Raw genomic sequence first — 17,632 nt, 5'->3', positions numbered from 1 at the left:
AGCTTTGTCACAAAATCTTCCATATTAAAAGTCATGTGTTTATACTAAGATGTTACTAGGGGATTTAAGAATAGTGGCTTCTGAACACATGCTACTTTTATAATGGAAAAATTCTTGAGAAGAAATCTGGCTGTTTTCTTGCACTTACAAGTAAATATGCAGAAGTTTCTCAAGAAAAGCTCAATGGCATTATATCTCTTATTCTCTCTTTCTCTTTGTTTTTTGGCAGTACCATGGCTTGAACTTAGGTCCCCTGTTGTCACTTGGTTTTCTTGTTGTCAGCTGGTTCTCTGCCACTTGAACTATGCCTTTACTCCAGGTGTTTTCTGCTTAATTGGAGATGGAATCTCAGACTTTGGTGCCCAGGTTGACTTTGATCCATGATTCTCCAAGTCTCAGCCTCCTGACTTGTGGCAGCCTACTTAGATTTTTCTTTTAAAGAACATTTTTCCCATTCATTTTACCAAAAGTTCCCACAACTATTTTTTAACTTCAAATTTTTTCTTTCCTTCTGGTAGCTTTGTCTCTGCTTTCTCATAATGGTATAATGAATTTAGGCAATTATTTGATCATTAATGTTTATAACTCATCTTTGCTGCTCTCTTACTGTGTGTGTGTGTGTGTGTGTGTGTGTGTGTGTGTGTGTGTGTGTGTGTGTGTGTGTGTGTGTGTGTGTGTGTGTGTGTATTTAAGGTTGACCAGTTATCCTATCCTTTTCATCCATCTTAAATCCTGTTGTAATGAAGGAACACTTGGCCACATTTGTGTGACTTGCTTTCAGGATACCTAGGGATGACTCCCTTTTGGGATGCTTATGCCATCCTCTTCAAACAAAATACTTTTTTAAAATTTTATCCCTTATCAGATATGAATAGTTATTTGAGCTTCATGTTTGAAATGTTTTGAAAGTCAAAAGCTAAACATTATTTGCCTCCTATTCCAAAGGAGACTGAGCTTAGATGAGCAATGCTTAGTGTTATAGGGGAGTAAACCCCAAAAAGAAGAAACCTGAACTATATTATTCATATGCACAATAGTGATCATATAATATCTACCTAATGAAAAGCAATTGCATAAGTGGTTTTTGGGCATTTTTTTCTGTCAATTTATATAGTTTTTGGAATCTTCAAGATAATTTTTGATTCATACTCTTGTATGATCTGAGTCCTGGCTTTTATGCCCAATGAAATTTCAGGTTCCTTTTGTATTGTCTGTTGCTACTGCAATTGTGGTTCACTTTTGCAGTCTCTTGCACTCTCTTATAGTGTTCTTGAGTAAATTTAGCTTTTCTTGGCATACATTCAAGGACTTGCTCTAGCTGACCTTTATTGAAGGGCCATCAGCAGCAGGTTTTGAGTATGTAAAACCTTTTACCACTGGGTATAAAAAAACATTTTAACTAGTGAGCTTGTAAAGGGTGATTTTGCATGTTTTCAAATAAGGGTGGTACTGTTATAGCCAAGAATAGGTTATGTAGGCCTCAAAAACAAATTGTTTAGAAGCTGTATGTTTCATTCTAGTCTGTTATTATAGATTGATCTCCTCTGCTTTTTTAGTTCATAGGACACCACCTGTTTCTGAGTTATCATCCCTTAGGTAGAAGAGTCTGCCAGATAGAAATTGGAATTTCTTGGCCTCCACCACAGATTGAGGAGTTGTATCAGCTGTGTAAATCAGTTTCTTAGGTCTACTATAACAAACGATCATAAACTCGTATAACAAATAACCATAAAACAACAGAAGTGTATTCTTCCACAATTCTGGAGGACAGATTACAACCAGTTATCACGGTTAGTTCATTTTGGAAGCTCTGGAAAAATCGGTTCTATGCCATTGTTCTAGCTTCTAATAGTTAGAAGCTCTTGGCTGTGGTGCAGAACTCAAGTTTCTGCTTCTATATTTTCATAGCATCTTCTAAAATTTTATTTATTATTATTTATTGCAACTATTCTTACATTACATAATGTATTATATCTAAATCTCTCTAGGAGTTAATTTATAGGTTGATTGATTTAGCTACATGACTGGAAGTCTTCAACACAGCTGTTAAATTTCAATATAACACTTGAATTTTTCTCTTATTCTGTCAGCAAGTTTTAATGCTGTAACCATATGGGTTAAGTATTAGTCCATGTATCAGTGTTATAAGTGTTCAATAAACACAAATTAGCAAACAAAATTTTATCAAAAAAAGCTGATTCCAACAAGGCTATTTCATTAATATATTATATAAATTTTACTTTTCCAGTATTTCCAACTTCTTTATTAGCTGAATGTGTAATTCTTGAAATTATTAGCCTTTTATAAATACAACCAGTAGTACTATTTATATTCATTTATTAAGAAAGCAAATAACGAATTTTGGTATTAATAAGGGGATCAGATATTCTAATTTCAGTTTGTATGTGTAAAACCTTGTAATTATAGGACTAGAGATTACCTTCAGACGTTCCTTCTGGAGTCGAGCCACAATTGTACCTTAGTCATATGCATTTATATTGAGTCATCTATTAATTAAACACATTTATTGAGTGCACTTATTATCTCCATATTCCTGGTTTGGTGCTGTGATGTCAGAGTGGGTGAAGCAGACATAATTGATACACTCTTGTGCTTTTGCTTTAGAGGGCAGATTGCCGTGATTACACAATCCTACATTTGAATTTGTAGTCCTGTAAACTACACATGTGAAACTTAATCAGTCACAATATACTTACTACTGGGAGAATATTAAGTCTTGACTGTGATTCTTGAAGGCTAGGGAATTCTTACCTGAGGAAGCAACACTGAGGATGAGATTAAGGAATAAATGGAAGTTATCTAGGCAAATGGGGGAGGGTAGAACTTTCCAGTAATAGGAAACAGCATTAACCAGATCTGTTATGGGAGGAAAGATGGCTGCTAGGAGGGCTGAATGAACGCTCAAAGCAAGAGGAAAATGGTTTCAGATGAGACTGGACAAGGCCCTGCTGGGTGATCTGGAGAATTTGGTGTTTATTATGGGTGCAGAAAGAATCTACTGAAGTGAGAATTGTTTTTTTATTTTTGAGACATGAACTCCAACAAACAAAAAGAGGTCTCACTCTGTAGCCCAGGTTGACCTCTGACTGGTGGATCTTTCTGCTCCTTTGGAGTCTGGGATTACAAGCATGCGCCACCATGCCCAATTACTTAAGTGTTTTATTTTTTATTTTATTTTTTAATGAGTACATTTCTTTCTTTCTTTTTTTTTGTTTTTGGGTCTGGTCATGGGGCCTGAACTCTGGGCCTGGGTGCTGTCTGTCCCTCAGCTTTTCAGCTCAAGGCTAGCGCTCTACCACTTGAGCCACAGCGCCACTTCCAGCTTTTTTCTTTTTGCTTATGTGGTGCTGAGGAATCGAACCCAGGGCCTCAGGCATGCAAGGCAAGTGGTCTACCACTGAGCCATCTTCCCAGCCCAAGTGTTTTATATAGTAAGTAGATATCAGTGGTCCAAACTTACCAGTGTGGCTGCAAAATGAAGATAAAATTGGGGTTGGAGAGAGGCTCAAATTATAGGACTCAAATTATAGTGCAAAGCCCCGAGTTCAAACTGTAATACTACCATTAATAGAAGATAAATGGCCTGGTGCCAGTGGCTCATACCTGTAATCGTAGCTACTCAGGAGACTTGAGATCTGAGCATCATGGTTCAAAGCCAGCTTGGGCAGGAGAGTCTGTGAGATTCTTATCTCCAATTAACCACTAGAAAACCTAAAATGGTACTGAGTTTCAAAGTGGTAAAGTGCTAGCCTTGAGGAAAAAAAAAAAAAGAAAATAAAACTGGAAGTGTGGGGCTGGGAAGGTGGCTCAGTAGTAGAGCGCTTGCCTAGCATGCATGAGGCCCTGGGTTCGATTCCTCAGCACCACATAAGCAGAAAAAAAAAAGCTGGAAGTGGCACTGTGGCTCAAGTGGTGGAGCGTTAGCCTTGAGCTGAAGAGCTGAGGGACAGAGCCCAGGCCCAGAGTTCAGGCCCCATGATGGAACCCCCCCCCCCAAAAAAAAAAATAAAATAAAATAAAAACTGGAAGTGTTGGTTTTGAGGTAGGCAAAGATAAGTAGATACAGGAAGATAGTGTTGTAAGGTAAATCATCCCAGAAGCCACATTTAAAAATATAGAATATTGGAATCTTTATTATACAGTTAACAGGCTGCAGGCCTCCAGTTATTACAAAGGCCTGCAGCATGAATACACATAACACAGTAGGAAACATGCTAAAGAGGAAAGAAATAACAAGAACAATACCAACAAACCAATTCAGCTCCAATGGAGAGCTGAATTGGGACTCCATGATGACTGGAGATGAGCCAGGAGACAGGACAAAGGACACAATCACGGAGACACATGTGGCATGGAGTCCTGGTGGCGAGGCTGGTCTGGGCCTAAATAGGTTGGTGCGGGGGGGGGGGGGGGGGGGGGGGGGGGGAGGGGGGCAGATCCTCAGGAAATTCCCAGTCCCAGGCACTAGACTGACAGATTCAGTAACCTATCAGCTAAGTACCTGCCCCTGCCTCCAGGGGTCCAGGCATGCCCATTACCTGGGAGGCAGGTGATTGGGGGGCAGGTGGGAGTGGTTTTCTTCCCCCAGCATGAAGACAAGATGCCAGACCTATAATCCACCATGTGGCCAATATGGCGCTGGCCAGACCTGGCCTCCTTACTTCAATAGTTTAGGTGGCTGTGGCTGTTTTTCACTTGAGAGATAATGGTTATTTCAACTAGAGATGGAAGAAATAGATTTATGAAGTATTTAGGGATGAAGTGTTTGTGGTGGTTTGAATATGATGTCTGAAAAGGATAGAGCAAAGATGACATCTTGATTACTAGCTTGATTTTTCTCACATGTAGAAAGGGAACATTGGAAGACCAGGTGTGTGGGGAGAGCATGAGTTCAATTTTGGACATGTTGACTATGAGATGGAGATGTAATTCGGGTGCTGAAGTGGCAATAGCTTGTAGGTTCCTGGAAATGCCTTTTTTGTTAATATCTTCTGAACTCATTATACTCTGAATAAGTTAGACATAATGTCTAATCAGTTCCTTTTGCCCTGATTAGAGCCTTTGCATTGATTTGTTAATTAACTGTCTGCATACTTGCATACCACAGACTCTATCTAGTAGTCTAGTAGCTTGTCTGTCTGAAGGTTAATGCCAGTTCCTAAAAGTGTTTATCAGAAGCCTACTTTCTCAAATTCAATAACTTTTTTTGTGTTTGTGCCTCTGTTAAACTATGGTGAAGACAAGTACTATAAAAGACATTGTGGTTATTTACTGTTTATTTATCCATGAAGTCAGGTTTAACTTTGTATTTGTCAGAGACCTTAATAAAAAGATAAAGTGTTTTTCTTTCAGAGTTGAGATTGAACCCAGTTTTGTGCATGCTGTAAGGTCTGCACAGGGACACCTCCCTACTTCTTGGCTAAGTTTCCACCCAGTATCTGTTACCTAGGTACTTGGCACACCTGGAAGCAGTCACCTTCCCCTCCTGCTAGGTCACAGCCTGGGCCACCTCTGGTCACATGCCGCCCATCTGACTTTCTGAGGGTCCCAGACTCTGAGGTTACTTCCGGGATCCAGTGTGGCCACACCTTTCCCCCACCTGGACACACCTCTTCTTGTCCCTGGCCTAGATAAGTCCTGCAGCAGGGGTGGGTCACCTCTTTCCTTTTTCAGCCATGCCTCTCCACCTTACACATTGGGGGCAGCAGTTGGTAAATTAACTTCTTCTCAAACCAGAATACTGCATTGTGTTCTCTTCATCGGCTACCTAATGAAACCTACCTCCTTAATATACCTTACACATGCTAGGCAAGCATTTTACCACTGAGCTATACCCTCAATCTTTTTCTCTAACTGATTTAAGTCTGTGTACTTTTGGAAAATACAAAAAAAAATGACACTGGTCGAAGTAGTAAGTGGTAAAACTTGTTTCTTTTTTTTTTTTTTTTAATGCTGGTAATGGGGCTTGAGCTTTTGCTCAAGGCTGACACTCTACCACTTGAGCCAACAGTTTCACTTCTGGCTTTTGGCTGGTTAATTGGAGACCAGAATCTTGTGGACTACCTGCCTAGGCTAGCTTTGAACTGTGGTTCTCAGAGCTTAGCCTTCTGAGTAGCTAGAATTACAGGTATAAGCCACTAACACTTGACTTAAAATTTGTTCTTAAAAATTGTACTTTTTTTTGAATTGCTTTTTAATTGGTTTCTGATGAAAAATATGAAATAGCAGGACTGAAAAGCTTTAGCAGTATTAGAGGTATGAGAGTTCTTCCAAGTCTTCATTTCTTCTAGGGATGTAGAGAAAGCTAGGTATAGGAAATCAGATCCTTGTACATGGAATTGGGAACCAAGTAACTCACGTAAGGTATTAAATAGGTAGGTTTCATTAGGTAGCCGATGAAGAAAACACCATGGGTATTCAGGCTGGAAAAGAAGTTTATTTACCAAACTGCTGTCCCCTCTGTGCATGATGGAGAAGGATGGCTGAAAAAGGAAAGGGTGACCCACCCCTGCTCCAGGACTTATCTAGGCCAGGGACAGAAGAGGTATGGCCAGGTGAGGGAAAGGTGTGGCCACATGATCCAGATGTGACCTAGCAGAAGGGGGCGGTGACTGCTTCTAGGTGTGCCAGTTACTGGGTAGAAATTTAGCCAAGGGGTAGGGAGGTGACTGCACTGGGCCTGCAAATCCCAGGGTAGACCTTACACTCCAGTGAAATTAGGGTATCATTTCTACATCTATAAAAGAAAGCTCATTCACTTCAAATGATTAAAAATGGTTCTAAACTTATAATGTAGACATTTTTCAAAGTCACTATTTGCCAATCTGTTTGCATATTTATTAGCATCTTCAGTGTATTCTATAAAGCAGACATGCCATACTCTAACCATTTCTTATTGTCATGTACTTTTATTTTAATTTTTAAAGATAATGAATTTGTGACAATACTTTTTTTGAGTATATGTAAGGTTATGACTGTAGGATGGGTTTCTAGACAGAATTTATGAAACAGGATATATTAATTAACATTTTTGTAGGTATTGTGAAATTTACTCCATAAGGTTGAGTCAATGTGTTGCCAACACAGAAATGCTTATTTACCCATTTCCCCAACAACACTGGATATTATGGACCTTAGTTTTTACGGTTTATATTTCTTTTTTCTGCTTATTTGTCTTTTTCTTTTTATGGTGCTGGTCTTGGGGCTTGAACTCAGTTCAAGTGCTGTCCCTGAGTTTTTTTGCTCAAGGCCAGTGATCTACCACCAGAACCATATCTTCGCTTCTGACTTTTTTTGGCAGTTAATTGGAGATCAGTCTTTTGTACTTCCTTGCCTTGGCACTGTGATTATCTCAGCCTCCTGCATAGTTAAAACCAAAGGTGTGAGCTACCAGTATCTGGTTTCTGCAAATAAGCAGAAGACCACTATGTTCTTATCTCTGACAGGGTTGGAACTCAACCTCTGTGTGTGTGTGTGTGTGTGTGTGTGTGTACTAAAGCTTCAACTTGAGCTTGAGTTTGTACTTGATCTTGAGTTACCTGCACACTCACTTGGCTTTTTCACTCAAGGCTTATACTCTGTCACTTAAGTCATATTTCTACCTCTAGCCTTTTTCTAGTTAACTGGAGATAAGAATCTCAAAAACTTTTCTGCCCAGGGTGACATTGAACCACAGTTCTCAGATCTCAACCTCTTCAGTAGCTAGGATTACAGGCATGAGATACCAGCACCTAACTTGAGAATTTTGTAAGAAAATATTTCAGAGTATATGTCTAAGAATCTTGTGTTCTTATACTCGAATTCTTTTCTTTTCTTTTCCTTTTCTCTTCTTTGTTTATCGTTATTATAAAGGTGTTGTACAGAGGGGTTACAGTTACATAAGTCAGATAATGAGTGCATTTCTTTTCGTGCAGTGTGACTCTTCCCTCGTTTTTCTTCCAGTTTTTCCCTCCTGCCCCTTCCAAGTTGAATAGTTCATTTTTCTTTTTTCTTTTTTTAAAGAGGTTTAGAGTTACTGTGCATGTAAATTTTTTCCTCATAGTTTTGTATACGTTGTTTCATTCTATTTTGGAGAAGAGAATTCTAATAGCAGCTAGTAGTGGTATACATCTGTAGTCCCATCTTCTTGGGTGGATGAGACAAGATGATCCCTTGAACACAGTTCAAGACCAGTCTGGGCTATATAGTGAGACCTTGTTTAAGAAAAAAAAAAACACCTGAATGTCTAAAATATGTATCATTTAAACTGATCTTCAGACCTGGGAAGTAGCCTTATGAGGTGGGGCCTGAACTTCTTCCACAAATGCACTAATTTTAGCTTAAATCAGATTTTAGAGCTCATTTCTAGTTGCATACACATTAAAGGCTAGAAAAGGAGGCTTTTGAACAAACTTCAATAAACCCCTTCTAAAGATTCATTTCAGCTAAATACTTATTTTCAGAGCCACTAACTCATACAGTGATAATAACAGTTTATATGGTAAATATAGTTTCAGGTCTGAGATTTCATAATCTCATTTAACATCTAGATACAGTCCCGAGTCAGAGCCACAGAAGTTTGTATTATCCTAAACAACCAACTTTGAAAAGACAACTCTAGCTGGGCGCTGGTGGCTCACGCCTGTAATCCTAGCTACTCAGGAGGCTGAGATCTGAGGATCGCGGTTCAAAGCCAGCCAGGGCAGGAGAGACCGTGTGACTCCTATCTCCAATAAACCACCAGAAAACCGGAAGTGGCGCTGTAGATCAAGTGGTAGAGCGCTCGCCTTGAGCTGAAGAGCTGAGGGACAGCGCCCAGGCCCAGAGTTCAAGTCCCACGACCGACCGAAAAAAAAAAGAAAAGACAACTCTAGTGAGTTAGCTTTTGAGAATTCACATATGTGAAGGAGACAGATTCATCCTATTGTGGTTCTGAGGAAACTGAAGCATGCCCTTTGTGACTGAGGCTAGGGATTCACACTCAGGAACAGATTCTTAATAAACTGGTGATAGTTGTAATTTCTGTATTGAAGTATCTCTAGGTCTTTGTAAAGGAAAGTGAGAAGGCTTCCTTATAGTCTAGGATTCTCAGCTACAGAAAGGCCCAGATTTCGTGAAAATAATAAGTTATGAAGAACTGAAAAGGAGTTTCTCCCCTGGTGCCCCCCCCCCCAAAAAAAAAAAAAATTGTGGCTTTTGAGAAAGATTTCTTCCTAAGCCTTGGTGTCAGAGGAGACATAATGTTAGTAGTAAAGGTTCTGAGAAGAATATTAGCAACTCCAAAGGAAGAAAAAAAGGCAGTATTTCTGTTACTCAAAGTGATGGGATTCACGGAAATGCCAAGTAGGTAGGTGATTACAGTTTATTTTAGTTTTTTTAGAAATTCTTTAAAAATTTTAATTGTGTTATTGTGGGATTAACTAGCCTTCTTGTTAAGTATTAAATTGACCTAATACTATTGTAGAGGATATGAACAAAGCTAATTTTAACACCCGCACGACAGAGAATCTGTACAGGAAATGTCCTCTGCTCAATAGAGGACCCACATAGGAAAGAAAGAAACCATAGGCACATGATCCCTTTCACAAAGCATTTGCCTAGGAATCTACACTGTGTAGATAAGAGGAACCACAGAAAAAAAGAAAAGTATCATTGTGAAGACTGTGACAAATGCTAAATGCTTCCACAGGTAGTGAAACTGTAACACTCCTTGAAAAATCTACTCAGAAACAAAGCCACCGAGTATCTACAACAGTGCTGTGTAGTAGAAATACAACATGAGCCACAAAAGCAAATCACAATTTTCTTGTGGTCACATTACAAAAGTAAAAAGAAACACATGATGTTATTATTATTATTATTACTTTTTGTCGGTTGTGGGGCTTGAACCCTGGGCTTGGATGCTATCCCTCAGCTCTTCAGCTCAAGGCGAGCTCTCTACCACTTGAGCCACAGTACCACTTCCAATTTTCTAGTGGTTTTTATTGGAGATAGGAGTCTCACGGACTTTCCTGCCTGGGCTGGCTTTGAACCTCGATCCTCAGATCTCAGCCTCCTGAGTAGCCAGGATTACAGACGTGAGCCACCGGCGCCTGGCTCACATGATGTTAATATTAATAATGCATTTCATGTCATCCAATAAACCAAGATGTTATTTCAACATGTAATCAGCATAAACTTATACATTATATTTAAATTACTTTTTATGGTTTAAGTCTTTTAAATTCAGAATGACTTTGACACTTAATAACACATCTCAATTTGGACTAAACACAATACTAGTGTTCAATAGCCACATGTGGCTATTTGGGTACTGGATGGGGCATTGTAAGTCTATGGTATGATCAAACCTTCTGCAGGCGAGGAATTAAATGCCCTTAAAAATACCTTGAGTGACATTGAATACCTCAAATGATATTTAAGCCCAAGTCTTCTTCTAACTTTAAAGTTAACAATGATTTGTGAACTACTTTGTTCTGAATAACAGATGACATAGTAACACATGTTAAGCCCTTAGAAGAATTGATTAGTTTAGAATTGATGTTCAGTAATAAGTAATATCCATGATTAAATAATAGTTACTTTTCTTTATTTAGCAAAGTATTTTTATTTCTAAGATTTCTTTTAGGTTCCAAGGGAGATTTGTACTGTGAAAGGGCATACTATTTTTCTTTTAGATGTGTTCTCCTCCTACCTCTTACAGAAAATACGGAAAACATTTAGAGTGTCATTCCTCTTTTTATTAATTCTCTTTTAATGGGGGTTATTTATTTTGATTGGTCCCTTGGCCCACACTTTTGAGTGGTCTATCCATTTCATATGTTTGGCTATTTTTCATGGTCTGCTAACATTTATAAATGAAAGACTTGACCATTCATTATGGATAACTGATGTGGTTACATTTTGAATTTATGTGGGCTAATGTTTGTTTTTTTCTTGATTCATTTTCCCCCCAAGAGTATATAGGAAGATGATTGATAGTTGAGTGGTTTGATTCTTCAGCAACTTTTTTTACTTCTTTAGATGGGTCCTAGCTATGCTGCAGAATGTGCTGGATGTCTGTGGGTGGCTACTGTTCAATGTGGGTGGCAAAATGTTCCATTATTTAAAATGATAGGCATAGCTTAGTGGTAGAGTCCTTGCTAGCATGCTTGAAGCTCTGCCTGGATCCTCAGCACCATAAGAAAAAAGAGGAGGCAGGCAGGATTAAATATTTGCTTAATACTTCTAATGTTTTTACATGTTATATTTTCCTACAGGAATACACATGGCTTGATAAATGCTCTTATGAAATTATTACGAATGCAAGCTCTACAGGCAGATCCAAATGGGGAGAAGAATATTCAGGGCATATATACTATTAGGTAAGTGCTTTCTATTGTCTTTCTAAACAAAAGTGAATTGTTAGCTATGTTATGAACAAAGACAAGATAATCCATTAAGAATTAGTTGTTAAATTCAACAGGGTATGTATGTGCACAGTAGTTCTTCACTTCTTAAAAAGTTAGTGTTTTAAAGACTTAAAAGAATGAAAGAGCTGACAACATGTGGAATGTCACCAATGTGAATTTCAGGGTTGCTTCCTTGGAAGTAATTACGTTGCCAAAGTTTCAAGTCATTCATTTTGCTTTAGAATATGTAACGGTCTTCCTAATACTGTGAACATTGAAGAGTTCATTGAGCAAAAGTACTTAAATCATGGGGATTTGGGTTTGGTAGGTAAGCTTCCTTTTTATAAAAAGTATCTGAAGTCAGGTGCTGGTGGCTTATGCCTATAATCAGGAGGCTGAGATCTGAGGATCGTGGTTCAAAGCTAGCCTGGGCAGGAAAGTCTGTGAGACTCTTATCTCCAATTAACCACCAGAAAACCAGAAGTGGTGCTGTGGCTCAACTGGTAGAGCGCCAGCCTTCAGCTGAAGAACTCAGGGACAGTTTCTAGGCCCAGAGTTCAAGCCCCATGACCGACAAAAAAAAAGTAACTGGACACTGTTGTTGAGTGTTATTACCCAGGTCAAGCTAAGTAGTTAGGAGTGCTATTTCTTTGTCATCTATACAATATGTTAAAATATAATTGTTACAAAAAAATTACAGCAGCCACATAGTAAAATGTATTAGATTTTGTGAGGTAGTTAGTTGTATAAGGTCTTTGTCCCTTGAGACAATGAACTTATCTATTGCATGTAAATTTCCAGAAAGCTATTTCTTTTAAAACAGGGCCTCTCATCAGAGGACCCAGAATATGCATGGAACCAATTCTGTTGTCCTAGGAACTTGACAATAACTTGATACACATGGAATGTGCTTGCTTTAAAGAATGAGACCATGGCTTATATGACCTGTGGTGTTCCAGCAGGATAAAACAGGTACTTGTGAACCATTACCAGTATGATTTTACTGGGGCTATAATTTGAGACAACAGCTGTCTAAAGCTGTAGGAAATTCTCCAAAGTGGGTCTCGCTGTTACATATGTTTACTTATGTTCTCTGTTTTATATAAGTAAACATATTTCAAGCATCACCATGATGTAGCCTATAATTTTAGTGCTAGGTAAGATCTTTCCTAATTATTAACTAATTAATTATTTTATTGTGGGTGTGGGGCTTGAACTCTGGGCTTGTGTGCTATCTCTCAGCTCTGTAGCTCAAGGCTAGCTAGCTCTCTACCACTTGAGCCATAGTGCCACTTTCCATTTTCTGTGTTTAATTGGAGATGAGTCTCACTGACTTTCCTGCCAAGGCTGGCTTTGAACTCTGATCCTCAGATCTCAGTGTCCTGAGTAGCTAGGATTATAGTCGTGAGCCACCAGAGCCCAGCTCTCTTTTATTTTATTTTGTTTTCTTATGACTACATCACTGAAAGATTCTTAAACCATTTTGTTTCACAAGGTCAGATTCACATTTTATATATTTTTTCTTAGCGCGATTTGTGAATATTTTCAAATATACAGAGAAATGGAAAGAATGTGGTTCAGTGAAATTTGCTGATTTATTTTAAAGTAAAGGAAGCAAAAGTAAATTTATTTATTTGGAAATATAGAAACATGAAATATGTAGTGAAAAGCCTTCCAAATTGATAAATAGGTTTTTCTTCCTCTGTTCCTTCTTATCTCTACTCATTTTCTTCCTTCCTTTCTTCCCCTTCTTTTCTTCCTTCCCTTTTCTTTCTCTTCCTTTCCTTCTCTCCCTCTTTGCCTTTCTCCCTGCCTCTCTCCTAACTTCTCTCCTTTCTTTTCTCCTTCCCTCTCTCCCTCTCTTCTTCTTTCTCTCTCCCTTCCTCCCTTCCTCCTTTCCTCCTTTCCTCCCTCCCTCCCTCCCTCCCCTCCCTCCCTCCCTCCTTCCCTCCCTCCCTCCCTCCCTCCTTCCTTCCTTCCTTCCTTCCTTCCTTCCTTCCTTCCTTCCTTCCTTCCTTCCTTCCTTCCTTCCTTCCTTCCTTCCTTCCTTCCTCCTTCCTTCCTTCCTTCTTTCCTTCCTTTTACAGGTCAGTAGTTTCAGTACATTCAGAGTTATATAGCTATCACCATAATGTGTTTTAGAACATTTTTGTCATCTTCAGAAGAAGTTCCTCATCCCTTAGCTATTAGTCAGTATTTCCCTCCCATCTAGTGAAGTTTAAACCTTTGGTTCTGAATACTGACTTTTCATTAGAACCACTTGAGCATGCTAAAAAAAAAAAAAAGAAAGAAAGAAAGAAAAAGAAATATGGGAGCAATTCAGTGTTGTAGGCCAATTGAGCCAGATTTTTTTTTTTTGGCTGGTTATGGGGCCTGAACTCTGGGTCTGGGCGCTGTCCCTCAGCTCTTCAGTTCAAGGCTAGCGCTCTACCACTGGAGCCACAGCGCCACTTCCGGCTTTTTCTGTTTATGTTGTGCTGAGGAATCGAACCCGGGGCCTCATGCTTGCAAGGCATGCATTCTACCGCTGAGCTACCTTCCCAGCCCCGAGCCAGAATTTTTGCTGTGAGCCCTAGCAGGTTTTTGTTTTTTATTTTATTAAATGGATCTAGGGTGGTTCTGAGTACAAGACAACAGTTAGTTGCTGTCTATAATGTGCCTGTTGGTCAACTGGATTGTTGAATTGGAAATTTTCTCTTCTCTGGTCTAGACTAGTCTCAAGAGGTCTTTATTACAAGTTGGGTGATGCTCATGCTGATACTGCTGTTGCTTCACCAAATCATAAGTAGCAGAGCCTGGTATACTGTCAGCGGCACCTCAGCTGGTTATGACAGTATCATCTGGCAGTCTGTCACAGACTGCTTCAATCACAGCCTGTGTTTTAAAAAGGTTTCTAAGTGAATTCAGAAGCTCTAGAAGTACAAATTTAGATTGTGATCTAAATTGCATCTTTTTTTGGGGGCGGGGTGCTGTACTGGGAATTGAACTTGGGGCCTATGTATTCTAGGTAGTAAGTGCTGTATAACTTGAGCTATTGCTCCTACCCTTGAAAGGAACTTTTGTGTCAAGCAGGGAATTTAGAGTTACTCTCATTTTCATACTGTCTTCACTGTGTATACTTGATGAAGCTTTACTCATTGATAGTATTCTGTCAGTTGCCCTGTTTATAATTCATTTGTTGTTGTAGTTGTTTCTTGTAGTTACAGTCTTATTTTCAAAGGCAATAGGTGCAAGGCATGGTTAAGGAGCCTAATATGAGGAGCCAAAAGGAATTGGATACATAAGGTTTGTCTTTTACTAGCTGGCACATTAAGAGGTCCAGAATCAATCACCTGAGCTGGCATAACTTGGTAATGTTTATGAAGAGCTCTTATGTGAAAAGCTGTTTGGCATTATAAATCAGTAGAGTGTAATCGAGTGTATAAGAGCCTTAAGTTCCTCCTGTGGGAATTGTGAGAGAAGAGAGGTGAGTCTGAAGAGCGGATTCCTCTCAAGAGAGCTATGATTACCTGAGTTAAGCATAAAATTGTCATGCTGTTTTAGAGCCTTCTTTGTCACATGTTGGTTAGCAATATCATCCAGCTTTGAGAGGCAACCAGTGAGTTGTGCATGGAAGCATGAAAAGGATATGAGGAGCTTGGAATTCCACTGAGAATGTTCTCTGGTTATGCTGGAGGGTTAATTTAAATAGAAGTCGTGTAACAAGTAATTGGAAGCGTTCTGAGTATGAAGCTAATTTGTGTTTTTATAGTCTTAAGAACTTTGCCACTACACTGTTGTGGTTTAAGTTTTCCTCCTTTTTTGTCCTAATGGCTGGTTAATTTAAATCGCAGTGAAAAAGAAAACTTGGCTATTAAATATGGGTGTGTTAAATTCAGGCCAGTGACTCATGCCTATAATACTACCTGCTCAGAGGCTGAGATTCAAGGCTTGCAGATCAAAGCGAGCCTGGGCAGAAAAGCCCACAAAACTGTCTCCAGTTAATCAGCAAAAATGGTGACTGGAGGTATGACTTCAGTGGTAGAGTGCTAACCTGGAGTAAAAATGTTGATTGAGAGCTCAAGGCCCTGAGTTTTAACGCTGGTACCAACACACACACACACACACACACACACACACTCACACACACACACACACAGTGTATAATTACATATGACACACACACACACACACACACACACACACATAGTGTATAATTACATATGACTGACCAGGATGGTGGAGAGAGAACATGTGATGACCAGGAATGTAAGCCAGTGGCTTCTTTCGGACCCTATTCATTTTCTAAAGTTACCTTGTAGACTATGTTTTTTTTTTTTTTTTGTTATTTTTTTCTAACTCTAGTCTTGTTTTCAAAATGCAGTAAGTCAAGATATGGCTAAGAAGTCTAGTTTGAGAAGGTAAAAGAAGATGCATCGGTGAAGTTTGTCTTTTGATAGTATGCATATTGTGATAATTGATATGACCTGGTAATATTTATGGAGAGCCTTTATGTGAATGACTACTTGGCATTAGAGTAACTTGGTAGGTTTCAAACTTTTCAGGTATGAAAATAACGTGGCCAACACATTAAAAATAGTTTCTCAGTCATACTTGCCCTGAAATTCTCGTTCATTGAGTAGTTCTGTGTAACACAAATCAGTATGTTTACTTAGTTGGTCAGTGATACAGATGTAGATCATTTGTGGATCACAACTGAACAAATTGCTTCTTCAGTCCTGAGACTTTGATGGTATCACATGTGGTACCATCAAATTTTGATTGGCTTAGTCTCATCTCCTATTTCCTATTGGAGAGGCAAGCAATCTGTATGTTTCTTTCTTTCTTTCTTTTTTTTTTAGGTCCAGTCATGGGGCCTGAACTCTGGGCCTGGGCACTGTCCCTCAGCTCTTCAACTCAAGGCTAGCGCTCTACCACTTGAGCCACAGCGCCACTTCCGGCTTTTTTTCTTTTGCTTATGTGGTGCTGAGGAATCGAACCCAGGGCCTCATGCATGCAAGGCAAGCACTCTACCACTGAGCCATCTTCCCAGCCCCCAGTCTGTATGTTTCTAAGCAACCCAGTTAGCTACTTTTGTCTTAACATTGTCAGGTATATACAATGGACAGGCCAACACAGGAACATAGAGTAATTCTGAGGGGAAAGCAATCTAAAGGGAGCAAGCCAATTGCAGATGTAAGAGAGAAAGTAAAAGACCACTGATTTGTTCTGTGAAATGATTGCATGGCCTCAACACTTTAGTGTCTTTATGGTGGGTGAGTGGGAGTGGGAGCAGATAAGAGAGGTTTCTCTTAGGAATCAACACTGGCTTCAAGTGCTTACAGTATATAATGAGCCTGTCCTTAGAGTTTTGGATGTGTTTCTGCAACATGGCTTGGAAATATACCCTTTTAACAAGGTTTGATATACAAGTAAACTACTGACTTTGCTTTGGGAAACATTATATTACAACTATGTGTAACTAATAATGTTCATATTGTTTTGCTGGATTCTCCTAGGCAGTCCTCATTTAGTTTTGTGGCTTATACAAGAGTAGCTTTGGGATAGTTAAGAAGGGGTGCAACTGTCATACAGTATGTATGGTTACTGTAAGGTCTGCACAGGGACATCTCCCTACCTCTTGGCTAAGTTTCTGCCCAGTATCTGTTACCTAGGTAACTGGTACACCTGGAAGCAGTCACCTTCCCCTCCTGCTAGGTCACATCCTGGGCCATCTCTGGTCACATACCTCCCATCTGACCTTAGGAGGGTCCCAGACTTTGAGGTCACATTCGGATCCAGTGTGGCCACACCTTTCCCCCACCTGGCCACACTTCTTCCTGTCCCTGGCCTGGATAAGTCCTGGCCCAGGGGTGGGTCACCCCTTTCCTTTTCAGCCATGCACAGCGGGGCCAGCAGTTTGGTAAATAAACTTCTTTTTCTGCCTGAATAGGGCGTAGTGTTCTCATCATGGGCTACCTAATGAAACCTACCTATTTAATATACCTAACAGTTGCTGTGAATAACTGAAGAGCATTTGCTAAGTCTAAAACTGTGGGTCTGTGGGTTTTAAAGTCTTCTGATAAACTTTTAGATATATCCATGCGTAGGTTCCATTTGAAGTGCCTAGAGGGTCAGTCTGAGGCGTTGGAATTTTTCAGCAGTTCCTAAAAGATTCCTAGTATGTAGGCAACATAGAGAGCTGCTGGCCCATGACTGCAATGAGGCAATAGGCTTTGTTTTCAGTTCTTTTTTTTTTGGGG

At 39.5% G+C, this 17,632-nt stretch overlaps 1 protein-coding gene across 3 annotated transcripts in view; it reads left to right on the top strand.

Annotated features, from left to right (window-relative positions):
• The window catches only part of Focad (focadhesin), a 264,104-nt gene that overhangs the window by 40,772 nt on the left and 205,700 nt on the right, over nt 1–17,632 (top strand). For all 3 annotated transcript variants that reach the window (XM_042692885.1, XM_042692886.1, XM_042692887.1), the window contains one exon: nt 11,259–11,363. In XM_042692885.1, the coding sequence (XP_042548819.1) occupies nt 11,259–11,363 (105 nt within the window). The remainder of the gene's footprint in view (nt 1–11,258; nt 11,364–17,632) is intronic.

This window comes from Dipodomys spectabilis, unplaced genomic scaffold (assembly GCF_019054845.1).
Source record: "Dipodomys spectabilis isolate Male_0828 unplaced genomic scaffold, ASM1905484v1 ptg000158l, whole genome shotgun sequence".
NCBI lineage: Eukaryota > Metazoa > Chordata > Mammalia > Rodentia > Heteromyidae > Dipodomys > Dipodomys spectabilis.
Note: the sequence above shows the minus strand (reverse complement) of the source record. Positions and strands in the feature narration are given on the sequence as shown.